The sequence below is a fragment of the Schistocerca piceifrons genome, chromosome 3 (assembly GCF_021461385.2).
Source record: "Schistocerca piceifrons isolate TAMUIC-IGC-003096 chromosome 3, iqSchPice1.1, whole genome shotgun sequence".
NCBI lineage: Eukaryota > Metazoa > Arthropoda > Insecta > Orthoptera > Acrididae > Schistocerca > Schistocerca piceifrons.
In genome coordinates, this window is record NC_060140.1 from 421,890,316 (window position 1) to 421,904,333 (window position 14,018).

The following is a 14,018-nucleotide window of genomic DNA, read 5'->3' on the forward strand; positions in this document are numbered from 1 at the left end:
TTGTCATTACTTGCTGCCAAATAAGAAATCACAAGTAGTACAGGATTGGCCCATCATTGGAATTTAGCACCTATTGACTTGGCTCATAGCAGTTGGTTGGAGGAAGAGTCACTTCTTTGCAGCTGGTTTGTCTGGGTGGTTGGAGGATTAAGGGTGTGTGAGGATATGACATAGAAATTTATTTAGTCTGCAGACTAATAGTGCTAGTCTGTGAAGGCTTTAGTAAGACTTACAGTATACTTGGCAAGGGGCTGCTCATTGCTGCAGATGCACAGCCTACATGTGCTCAGATTCTTTGGCATGGAAAAGGTGGCTGTCATCAAAATTGAGGTATGGATAGTGGTTAGTGAGCTTGATATTGACAGAGGTTTGGATGGGGTCATTAAAAAGATGGAATCAGTGTTCAGGAAGGTGACATTCTGCAGAGAAGGCCAAGTGAAATGAAGGGGAGAATTATCTGTATTGTGTCTTGACCCTGTATTCACATCTTAAAGGTGCTGTCTACAAACCTGAAGAGACGAGCAGTTTTGGGATTTTGGATTACTAGGATAGTTTTTTTTCTCCTAGATGGCTCAAAATAGGTTGGCATAGACGGGTGCCATGCCATTGCCTATGGATGGGCTGTGGATTTGTTTGTATATCTTCCACTCAAAGGAGATGCAGTTATATGTGCAGATGTACATGGTTAGCTGTATAAGGAATGAGATCGTGGGTTTGTATTGAGAAGGATGTTGGGAGATGCAGTGTTAGATAAGTGGTAAGGCCATAGAAGTGGGGAAATGTTGGTATATAGAGGGTGAAAGTTTACGAGCAGGGTACAGATAGTAATGGAGTGGGGGTTGTTGAATTGAATGATGTGGTTTGTGGCTTTGATATGGGAAACTAGGCTGCTGGTAGTTGATTGGAAGTATTTGGCAAGGACAATAGATTCTTTCAGTGGGGAGCACAATAACCAGCTACTGAGGGGGTCAAAGATTGTTAGATTTATGAGCTTAGGAAAGCTGTTGAAAGTAGGAGTGGGGCATGGATTTGTGGGAGATTCTTTGATAAGCCTAAAAACTTGAGTGTGGATGATTACTACAGTAAGGTTTGTTGACAGAAAAGTCTGTTTGAGGATGCCTTCTTTCAGGTAATCAGGAGCGTGGTGGAGCCGTTGTGTGCAGGGAGGATGGTAAATTCAGGGTCTGTCTTCAGGTTGTAGATGGGTGTACATTGTTCGTAATATTTTTGATTGAGATAGAGAGCATAAAACCACAAAGATTATGAGTTTTATTAGTAAATAATCACATATCTTTAGCACAAAAATTCCTTTATCATTGTTGTCTTGCACATTGTAAATATTTGTTTTTGTAAATGTAAAGGGAAGTGGAGAATATCTGGCTGGATTGCATATTAGTGGAGTGAATGCGGGATTTTGCTTTATACTGTTCTCTGAGTCATAGTGACAAACCATTACAATTATCCTAGCTGCTATTACATATTACGATATTTTGATCGGCATGTTCATGTTAAGTATGGTGGCACTTGAATGAGTTTTAGCAAGAGTAAAACCTTTAGAATCAAAGCTAGTGGACAAGCACTAAACTGTACGTGTTGAGATCAGAAGCTGATGTGAGATTTGTGTTCCTGGGAAGACCTAGGAAATGGGATCAAGTATAAGAATTGAATGAGCAATATGTGTGTGATGTCTGAAAGTTGCTTATATTTTATAACAAACCGCTTCCTTCTGCATCATTGATGATACCTTTAAAAAATATAAACAATAAATGATATAATCATGGTGGAGGTTTCTACTGTTAACTGTTCATTACCAGTAGTCACTGTTTGAGCATCACTCTTCATAGGAACTTGCAGACGTACATGTAGTGTATCATAAATTGTGACATGGTAATGGATTATTCTATTATTTTTTTACTTTATTAGTTTAGGATGTGTTATAAAACAGATTTGAAGATTGTCATCACTGACAGAAACTGGTAATGTAGGGACCAAAAGTTTTATGATCTTTCATGGAAATAAAAGAAACTCATTTTATCATTTAATGTATGGTGCAGCATGATGCAGGTCCCAAAAAGCCAAAGGAATTTGTGGAACACAGCTGTGAAACAGGTTTAATCCTAAACTGAAAAAAATTACCGTGGAGAGAGAAATTGGATCAATCGTGTCATAGAAAGCCGATTAAGGCGTGTAACAAAGAACTGTTTGCACAGTAGATTGAGAAAGATTAATAGAAATTGATTTATCAGTAAGCAGTCGCCAACCTGCCCATGAAATTCACTCTTCAAGGATTGCAAAATGAATATGGGTGGAGCAGCAATTTTATCACTAACAATGTGTACAAGCAATAGGACCTTATTATTTTAAACAATTTGTCAGTGGATTATCCAGCTCAGTGCTACAGTATTGAATTTCTTACTACTCATATTGATTACAGATGAGGCCTTCAAACTGTGATGCTGTTTTTGCACTGCTGAAGGTAGCTGTGTCTGGATTGTTGAAAGTCCACCCATGTTCATTCAAGTTGTGCTTCCACTCTTCTTGGAAATGGTTCTGCTTGTTTCCTGTTTGAATCTTTGTCATTGAATGGAGTGTGAACTGTTTATCAAGTTTCCTAACAGATTAAAACTGTGTGCTGGGCCAAAGCTCAAACCTGGAACTTCGAAAGAAAGGAAATTGCATAGAAATGGGTTTTGCACAGCCTAGAAAATAATTTCTTGTTATCTGTAAAATGATGTGGTTTAAAGTTGACAATTCACGAACCCTCTTTGATATTACTGGTAATATCAAAGATCAGCTCAGCAACAGCTACAATTTTAACATTTGTTGGGAAGAAAGTACTCTGCTCCATAGCCAGTGTGATTGGCATATCCCACTCGTGTGGATCTTTTTGACCCGGGGGCTTACTTGACTTCTGCAAAACATGCGATAATATGGACTTTGTCCGTGGGATGTGCGGAGCAATCTGTACTTGGTAACAGGTGTTCAAAACAGTGGTAGATCCTGAATTGCCCTAACTTCTAACAGCAATGATGCCTCAGGAAATTTTTCATTCCAGTTTTCTTGTATGGACCTCAACCAACTCGCTGAAACTTTGTAGCCTAAATTTTTTTTGTTTCTTTGCAACTTAAGGTCACTGGATTCGCAATGACCTCTGCTTGTTGTCTGCTTTTAACACTTAACCTTTGCTTTGACATACCGATAAACCTTTTTAACTTAAAAGCTTACTATTTAAAACAGTCAAGTCATTAGTTGCCATAAAGTGCAAGCAGTAATATTGTATTTCCAGATAATTTGGAAACGAAAAGCAAGTGGATCTATCAACATTTAAAAAATGTGTACAAAATTCAATTTTGTTATGAAAATAAGTTAAGCTTTGGGTTTGCTGTTATAAACTTCTGTACTGTTAATATTCAACAAGCTACGTGACGCCATGAATTCAGTGTGGGCACTGTTTGTTACAGCATGGAATATAGCTGGAAAACCAGCACATTATTCAACCAACATCAGTGTAAGAAAATAGTAATTCTTGCTCAATGGCTAGGGAAAGAATTATAAAGATATGAAGTCTTTGGCTTCAGAACTGCAATGGCTGGCATGTGCCCCCTTTTGAAACTAAATTTGGCTGTTTGATCTTGTCTTTAGTGAGACCTGCATTCAATTACTTTGTTCCATTTTAGATTCGTTTGATCTTTCCAAGCACCATTTTGGTAACTACAATAAAAAATTTTCACAAGAGGAAGCAGCTTCATACCAACTTGGAGTGAAAGCAGGTTGTGGATTCTTCTGTAAACATGAAATTCTCAGGAAATGACATTTTACTGGGGAAAATCAAGAAAATCTCAGGGAATGTCAAGAATTTTGTAAAATCTCGCAGAATTCTGTGTTTTTTTAACTTAGCATTGAAAATTAATTTTAATAGACTTTTATAAATTAAATTTCAAAATGTGTTAATTATATGAATATTGTTCCATATAAATTATCGATGTTTAACAACCCTTGGCACACAACTGCTTACGGCTAAATTTTCAGTAATTATTTTTCTGAAGAACTAAATAATGGGATCGTACATTATAGTATGAGTAAATTGTGTAAGAAATCTATTTCCTCTTAATTAATAATGATAGAAACCATCCACTTCCCATTGTTGAGCTGAGTGAAAGTACAGATGTCATGCTTATACTGAGTAACACCACTCCTACAGCTCATGGGCCTGGACTCTAGCCTCTGAACTTTTTCAAAGCTTAAAGGCTAATGTCACTCAGATAACAAATTTGCTGACAGTAAATTCTTGTTGTAGTTTAAAGGTAGGGGTAAATGCAGTTAATTCTATGAATGGTGCATGGAGAAAACTGTTGCCTGATGTTGAATCAGTTCCATACAGTGATTTAGATATGGACATTACTGGTGCAACTGAAAACACAGTGGGTGTGGTACAACAAGTGGTAGTAATCAATGTTGATAAATATGAGATTCTAAAGAGTCATTTTGTGGAGCTGTGCAATGACTTCATAAAGAAACTGAAGTCAAATAAATTAAACTTCCAATAAAGCTAACAACATAAAATATGGCAGTGTGTCTGAATGGTGGTTGCTGCAGTGGCAGTTTCTGGAGTGTGCTAAAATGAAGGAATGAAGTGTAACATGTTAAAAGACCTAGATAATCTGATGAAGAAAAGTAAATGGTCAGTGATGGATGTTGAGATTCTAAAGAGGATGACACTGATCTAAACTAGAGCAACCTCTTCAACTGTAAACATTCTGTGTTTCCTGAAAACCATTGCAGAAACAATATTGGACACAGAATTACTGGAATTTTTAGATGTGGGTGAGCCAGACCCTGTTGTAGTTCAGAAATTTGATTGTAGACAGACTTTGAGGTTACTGTATTGCACATGTTGCAATGCTGAAATCTGGCTAAAGCTGGAGAAAAGTTCAGCTGAAATTTTTGCGAAGTAGGTAACGGAGTTCAGAAAGGATAGGCTAAACACTGTTGGCAGTGGCGTGTTTGTTGTTGGAAGTAGTATCTCTTGTAGCAGAATTGAAGTAAATAGTTCTTCTGGATTACTATGAGTAGAGGTCATTCTTGACAACTAGAATAAAATAATGGGATCCTTTTACCAACCTCCCAACTCAGGTGATACAACTTCCGAAAGGTTCAAAGAAAACTTGAGTATCATTTCAAACACATAACCAAGTCACATAATTATAGTTGGTGGTGACTTCAGTCTGCCCTCGATTTGTTGGTGGAAAATACATGTTTAAATCTGGAAGTAGGCATCAAAGATCATCTGAAATTGTGCTAAATACATTCTCTGAAAATTTTGAGCGGTTAGTTCATGAGCCCACCCAAATAATAAACGGTTGTGAAAACACACTAGACCTCTTAGCAGCAAATAATCCTGAGCTGATTATGAACATCAAAATGGATACAGGGATTGGTGAGCACAGGGTTGTCATAGAGTGAGTTGCGTAATTTCCAAATCCTCCAAAAATTTTACACATTCAAAATCTGACAAAAATCGCTTGATGCCTTCCTCGGAGACAATGTAATTTATACAGACGAGATGTGGTGTGAATTCAAAGAAAATTATTGACAGCTATTAAAAGATTTATAAAAAAAATTAAAAAAATGATGGAGCTGATCCTTCTTGGTACACAGAACAGGTTAGAACCCTGTTGCAGGAACAATTTTGAAAAGAAAGTCAAATTTAAACAATCGCATAATATCCCAAGACAGAAGTTTGTCACAGAAGTTTGGTGCAGACTTTTAATAGTTTCCACAACAAAATATGTCTTGAAACCTGGCAGAAAATAGAGATTCTGATTGTAAGTAAGTAAGTACGCTAGTGACAAGACACAATCAGTCCTTCTCTGTTCAGCTGGCAACATGAGTAACTTAGAAATAGATAAGTCTCATGGTCCACTAATTGATTGACGAAAGATCCATACCCAACGACTGGAAAGTTGCACAGGTCACTCCAACATTCAAAAAAGGCAGTATGAATCCACAAAATCACAGGCCCATATCATTAACGTCATTATGCAGCACAATTTTTTTAAAATATGTTGTGTTCAAACACTGTGAATTACCTTGAATAGAATGGTATATTGACATACAGTCAGCACGAGTTGGAAAACATCAGTCTTCTGAAACACAACTCCCTCTTTACTCGCACAGAGTGTTGAGTGCTATTGACAAAGGATTTCAAATTGATTCACATTTCTAGATTTTGAGAAGGCTTTTGACACCGTGGCTGACAAGTGGCTTGTAGTGAAATTGCACACTTAAAGAAATCGGGAATCCACACAAATAACTGAGACAATATTCCATGTCAGAGGGGTCACAGTTTCATAGTAACAGGCGGAAAATCACAGTGTAAAACATAAGTGATTTCTGGCATTCCCCAAGGTAGTGTTATAAGCCCCTTCGCTGTTTCTTATCTATATAAACTATTTAGGAGAAAATCTGAACAGCTGTCGTATGTTGTTTGCAGATGGTGCTGTTGTTCATCGTCTAGTAAACTCATCAGAAGATGAAGACAGATTGCAGAACGGTTTATAAAAGATACCTCTATGGTGTGAAAATTGGCAATTGACACTAAAACATCCACATGAGTGCTAAAAGGAATCTGTTAAACTGGTTATGCAATAAATGAATCAAATCTAAATCCCGTAAATACAACTAAATACCTGGGAACTACAATTACGAACAATTTAAATTCGAAAGAACCCATACAAAATGTTGAGGGAAGGCATACCAAAGACAGATTTATTGGCAGAACATTTAGAAGATGCAAAGGCACTTAAGCATAATTTGCAGGATATCCATGTAGATGTAAAATAAAGCATTTTTGTTTTCAGGTGTGTAGTTTTCATAAAAACAAGCATTTCTCGTATTTTGGTCCATGCAGTTTTTATCAACCATCACTTCTTTGTTAGTGGGATCTCGTTTCTTCCTTTTCCATTACCTGCATCATAATTTAAATATCACAAATATTTAAGGGTTTTTATTTTATTAACAATAATTTTTTTCATTGCAGGTTGACACGGCAGGCTCAATGTGCCTGGCGTTTGATGTATCTTCATCCTGCCAGTGTGTTGCATTGGGGGATGCAGGTGGATCCATCCATTTATTAGTCTCTGGTCCTGTGAGTGCTACTTCTACTGCTCCAGTTTTCAACACCTTCTCCCGTGAGACTGAGTTTGCTGATCCTGTCGACCCTCTCCCACCGATCGGCTTTACAGATGATGCTCCACCATTGTCAACTGTTCCTTTACCATATACACAACCAGGCACAAGTCTTCTCTCTGATTGGCCACCACAGTTCTTGCAAAAAGTCTACAGGTGAGGCATCCTTAAAAGTACAACTTAAATGTACACAAAATGATACTGTTGTTGCCTTACCATAGTGTGTCTAAAAATCATCTGTGTATAGCAAAGAGAATCCAGATAGATTGAGCAAAAGGTTTATACAGATAGCAAAAGTGATTAGGGAGTGCACTATAAATTACTACAATTTAAATACATTATTTGCTCTGATAGTTAGCAAGTAACATTTTGGGCATTGTGCATCATAGTAATGAAGAATATGAATGAAAGTGATCCATATAAAAAGAAAGTTAAGTGAAATGTTTGAAGGTGTAAGGATAGAAATAAGGCAAGTTGTGGGCCATAGCACTAAACAAAACAAACACAGCTCTGTATATTGGCATAACTAACAAACGGATGTCCACCACGATGAGTGGCCACAGCCAAAGAGTGACAAAGAGCAAGGTAGACCAACCCGTGACACATCATGCATCTGCACATAACACACTTCATTTCAGTGGCTGCTTCGAAACCCAGGCCACCTGGTCCTTGCCTCCACTACCAGCTGTTCTAAACTGCACAGGTGGGAGTTACCCTTACAAAACATTCCAAGCCTGCAAAATTATCCTGGCCTCAACTCAGGGGAAACTACCGTCTCCACAACCTCCACCCAACAGTTTCCACCCCCCTCTGTCCTATTACATCCTTGCAATTCATGCTCCCTCATTCTTATTGTGCAGTGCTGTCTACCACCAGAGCTGCAAAGCAAATATAAGGCTTATAACAGTTACTAGCAGAAGATAATGCTGCTGCTTGCACAAAGCCAAGTAAAAAATGTATTTGTCTTCCCTTAAAATAACAGAAGCCTCAGTAATAAAAAGAATGTACTTGTCATATCCATAGGATAACATAAGACTGATGCAGTGTCAATAGATTTATTGTGTGTGTTGGAATGTGACTGTGATACCACTGATATTATGAGATGGAAAGTTGCTACTCACCATATAGCGGAGATGCTGAGACGCAGATAGGCACATCAAAAATACTTTCACACCTAAAGCTATTGGCCATTGACCTTTGTCAACAATACACACACACACACACACACACACATACACATGCATGCACTCACGCAAACGTAACTCTCACACAAAACTGCAGTCTCAGGCAACTGAAACCACACTGCAAGCAGCAGCACCAATGCATGATGGGAGTGGCTACTGGGTGGGGGTGAGGAGGAGGCTGGGGCATGGAGGGGGAGGGATAGTATAGTATGTTATGGTGGGTATGGCGGACAGTCAAGTGCTGCAGGTTAGGCAGAGGGCAGGGGAGAGGTGGGGAGGGTATCCTCTAGATACTGTTTCAAAAACAAAGTATCAAAACAAGTTTTGAGTTCCTAGTACCTGGAAGTGTAGGAAACAAAAACCAAAACAGCATTATAAGAAGTAGTATGCCAGAAAAGGGAACTAAAACACAACATGTAGAAAATCATCCACAGAACCTTCCACTAAACTTTCCTTGCAAAGAATAAAGGCGAAACATGTATGGCATGAAAATTGTTTCATTCCGTTGTAGTCAGATGGTCAACAAGTAAAAATTAACAATATACTGTAAAATTATTGTACAGGTGTTTGAAAGCTGTTCCCTGATAATGAATTAGGAAATGCACAGGCTTGTAGTGCTGACTGCTTACAACCTACTACCAAGAAGTATCATTAGCTTCATAAAGTTATTGAAGACAGTATAATAATGTTATGCAGACTTAAATAGAGAATCATTTTTTGTGTGGTGCTTGTTCTCTCAGATATTGGGAGCACCTAGAGTTGATGTCTGGCATTATCTATCCCTATGAGGATTGAAGTGCAGCCATAGGCAATTTGTTTTTAGACCAAACCGTATTTAATGATACAGATTTAAAACCAATCTTAATGATTGATTTATCTATGCAGGAAGGCAAGGCAAGTGGTCTTAGCCCACTGTTGCCCGCACCAAAACTGTCTGTGGTTTATCTCCCCGTAACTCTAGTAGAAGTAGTAGGAGGCATTCTACTAGTTCTTTATTAAACACAATTTCTTCAGGAATTAATGTGCCAAATATTCTATGTCTTTTGGCCCCCAATACTTTGCATTTGAAGATTAAATGTATTAAGTTTAATTCCCCTCAAGCCCTAGTCTGCACTTAGGGCCTTCTTTTATTGTACCCATCATGTGTGTGTGTTTATTATAGTTCTCATAGCAAGTCATCTGTCTTACCCGCAGTGTAATCTGTCTTTGATATCCTATTTACTGTCCCCTAGTCCATGTATTCAGTTTGGTTCTTACTATTGCCTTAGTGATGGATAGGACAGGTTCTGATCCAGCAAATGGAGTTGTTGCCCCTGTCCTTGCAGCCTATCAGCTTGTTTATTGCCACTGATTCCCAAGTGACCAGAGACCCATGACAGCTTCACCCGATTGTTTTCACTAGACTCACAAGGGCTTTGTCGCATTATGAAACGATCTTCATTCTCATTGCAGAGATTCCAGAGCTGCTTCGCTGTCTGAAGCAACGCAGATACACTATGTGACCAAAACTATCCAGACACCTAACTGAAAATTGCAAGATCCCCTCACTTCTAAACTGATACTGTTATTACTCAGCTTAGCCATGAATCCGTAGAGGGTGGTATATGTGACGTACAGTATAACTGGTCAGCATTTCCACCCGGAATTTGCGAGTGTAAGTCGGACCTTCCTTGATCGGCCTTGGTGGGTTGTCATCGGATTTCCTCCTACCTGTGTGCGGTGCAGCTCTCGTAAATGTTATCCCATGCATATTATTCATTGGTGCATTGGATGTGGCTGTTGATGGAAGCTAATTATCTGAAATTGCTGTTGATCAACTTTGGGGTATCTATTTACTTGAAATTAACATTCAGAATGCCGTAATATCACTTTTCTTCCTATTAGATCAATAATGAAACACTCGTGTCACAACTACTCATAACCGAGAGTATGGTTCCATCAAACAAGACAGGAAGAGCTCTTAACGCCGACTGCCAACTTTGGCGCGCAGTCCGTATCTGTTACTAGTTTAATCACAGTTCGTGGATTTCCAATAAAGTTGGTACTTACCAAGATATGCATTTGTTAATGAACGGATGTGAATTTTAACGAGGCAAAATTATGATAAAAAGTTAGGCTCCACCTAGTATTCATGTTGTCATAAATGACTTTTATTATTAAGTATAAACAAACAAAATTGGTGACTTTGGTGCCAAGATGGCGGTACTTCCCGTCATGTAAATTTCCCAGGCTGATGCTTGTTGCTATGGTCCAGCACCGAGCCCCACCCCACTACGCGCGACATATGGTCGCTTCATCACCTAGCCAGCCAGCGTGGGAAATGCTTTCAGACTCATGGCCAGCTACAGACTACAGCACTTCCTAACTATCGTGAATACATCAAGAAGCGACAATAATTTATTAAAACTGGTAAAAATGTCTTCCTCATGTAAGAGGCACCTTACAAAATGACATAAAAGTTTGTGGTGCCCTCCATCGGTAATAGTGGAATTCAATATGGTGTTGGCCCACCCTTAGCCTTGATGACAGCTTCCACTCTCGCAAGCATACATTGTCAGGTGCTGGAAGGTTTCTTGGCAAATGATAGCCCATTCTTCATGGAGTGCTGCACTCAGGAGAGGTATCGATGTTGGTCGGTGAGGCCTGGCATGAAGTTGGCATTTCAAAACATCCCAAAGGTGTTCTACAGGATTCAGGTCAGGACTCTGTCCAGGCCAGTTCATTACTGGGATGTTATTGTCATGTAACCATTCTGCCATAGGCTGTACATCATGAACAAGTGCTCGATCATGTTGAAGGATGCAATTGCCATCCCTGCATTGCTCTTCAACAGTGGGAAGCAAGAAGCTGCCTAAAACATTGATGTAGGACTATACTGTGATAGTGCCACACAAAACAAGGAGTGCAAGCTCCCTCCATGAAAAACACAACCAAACCGTAACACCACCGCCTCCGAATTGTACTGTTGGCACTACAGATGTTGGCAAATGACATTCACAAGGCATTCGCAATACCCACACCCTGCATTGGATTGTCACATTGTGTACCATGATTCATCACTCCACACAACAGTTTTTCCATTGTCCAGTCGCCCAATGATTACACTCCTTCCACCAACCGAGGCATCATTTGGCGTTTACCAGCATGATGATGTGTGGCTTATGAGCAGCCGCTCTACCATAAGTTTTCTCACCTCCTGCCTAACTGTCACAGTACTTGCAGTGGAGCCTGATGCAGTTTGGAACTCCTGTGTGATGGTCTGGATAGATGTCTATTCCACATTACGACCCTCTTCAACTGTCGGCAGCCTCTGTTAGTCAGTAGACGAGGTGGGCTGTATGCTTTTCTGCTGTACTTGTCCCTTCAGATTTCCACTTCACTCTCACATAGGGAACAGTGGACCTAGGGTTGATTAGGAGTGTGGAAATCTTGCACAAAGAGGTATGACCCAAGTGACACCCAGTCACCTGACCATCTGCTCTCACGATATCTAATGGCTATGGAGGTCACTGATATGGAGTATCTGGCGGTAGGTGGCAGCACAATGCACCTAATATGAAAAACATATGTTTTTGGGGGTGTCCAGATACTTTTGATCACAGTGTACCATGAGCCTTGTAGCATCCACACAGATTCACCTCCACGAATGGCCTGATAGCAGCTTTTATCAGTTTCAACTCTGATATTTGGGTATTTGAGGTCTCGAGCACCTCTGTTCCCCTTGTTCTCCATTTTTGTCCCCATGAGAATTTGAGATTTATTAGGCTGACACCATGGAGTCGCAGTAGTCCCACGTGTGCAAGGCTAATTACTGAGGTGTGTCACCTGCTATCTGATACCCCATTCATGACACACCTTATCATGTGCCACCCCCTTGGCATGGGTCACTTCACACTGTGGGTTTGGTACCTGGTGAATTAAGGAAGTGCTAGTGAAATGGCTGTGACAGTGATGGCAGTGTTGCAGGACACTGTCCAGTTCATCCACTGTGGTCTGTCCTTCATGGGAACCCCTGCCGGTAGCTGCACAACAGCTGTAGTAGCCTTCAGTTTCACATGAACAGGCAAGTTTCTCTGTCCACACAGTCAGCACTTCAACGAAGTGGTGTCCCGCAGAGAAGACATTAACAGTAAAATATACTGATCCCTTAAAAAGTGCAGAACATACAGGAAAACAATTATCACAGTCAAAAATAATGATTGTTATTGTGCGTGAATAGAAACTGGGAAGAACAGGGAATGAGATTCATAAAGCAGACAACGCAGATAGAAAATTTATTGGTAAAGCATTTTAAGTCTTGTTATCCATGAAACAAACAAGGATAAAATTGAACAGAAGCAAGAATAATGAGTTGACAACTCACGATATTAAAATATCTTGAGATGGGAAGAGAGTTCTACCAAATTCAGAGAACAAGGTGTGTTAAGATTTAAAACCGTAGTACCACCAGCATTGTAAAACTTGCATATTATGCTCAGTAAATGACTCCCTTCAAGAAAAAGGCAAAAACAGTTTGGAATGTTATCAAACATGAAACAAAAATTGTGATCCAAATGAAACTGAACCCGCTTTGGCATAAATGCTGACACATTCAAATCATTGGCCATCATATCTAATAGTTACTATCACTACATGGCAGCAGACATTGTACTAAATAATAAAGAAACATTTACAAATGCTTCGGGTTTTCTTGTGTAGGAACTATATGCACCACCAACCATTTCAGAAGAACGATACCTAAGAAAATAATAAAATTCTTCACTTACTAATCTTGATGATTTTGTTTTTAGCACTGTGATATGTTCTAGTGACAACTTTGTAAGACAACTTCAGAGTAGTCTTGGTAAAGAAAACTGCCTCCCCATTGGCATTTTTAAAGGACTCTCCACAGAGAAAGCAATACAAGGACCCATAATGTAAGTCCTGCAGAGCTTAACAAGAAACATTATGTGATTGGTATACTCTGCCACTTTTCAAAAGTCTTTCTATGTGAATCACATAATTCTACTTGGAAAACTGAAGTGTTACAGCATTAATGGCATCCTTCTTGCATTGATGGAGACTTAAGTCTATCACAGAAAGCAATGCTATGATGCTATGTTACACAATTTAGAGATTACCTTCATTCCTGTGACATAGTTCCAGTAATGATGACTGCTTTCCCCGTTGTTGTTCATTAATGTAAAAAAAAAAAAAAAAATCTTTCAGTGTCTTGGAAGGGTGTTTTGAGAACAATGTTTGCTGGTAGCACATGTATAGCAATAAAGGATCCAAACTCGGCACGGGGAGGCACAACACAACTCAGATGATTGGTAGCTGGAAGAGTCTACAAATGTTTCAAAGATAAGTCTTAATCTTGAAGACTCGTATTATGCAATGGATAAAAAGTTCAGATTAAATCAGCATACAGACAAAATAATAAAGTGGCTAAGTTTGACATGTTTTGCACTTACAAGACTTTCTTTGTATTGGCATGAAGACAAGTGTTGTCCTGCTTTGCGTATTTTCCGTAAAGTAGACAACCACACACCTTGCAGTGATCTTTCTAAGGATCTTGGAATAATATTCACTTCCAATACTTTTACTCTTTAGTAATTTCTGTTGTTGACAGTAATAATCAGTTTGTTGAACTGCGGTTGCACTCCC

General features: G+C 39.2%; 1 protein-coding gene across 2 annotated transcripts in view; it reads left to right on the forward strand.

Moving 5' to 3' along the window:
* The window catches only part of LOC124789967 (PAN2-PAN3 deadenylation complex catalytic subunit PAN2), a 297,298-nt gene that overhangs the window by 38,562 nt on the left and 244,718 nt on the right, over positions 1–14,018 (forward strand). For both annotated transcript variants that reach the window (XM_047257502.1, XM_047257501.1), the window contains exon 7: positions 7,040–7,344. In XM_047257502.1, coding sequence (XP_047113458.1) covers positions 7,040–7,344 — 305 coding nt within the window. The remainder of the gene's footprint in view (positions 1–7,039; positions 7,345–14,018) is intronic.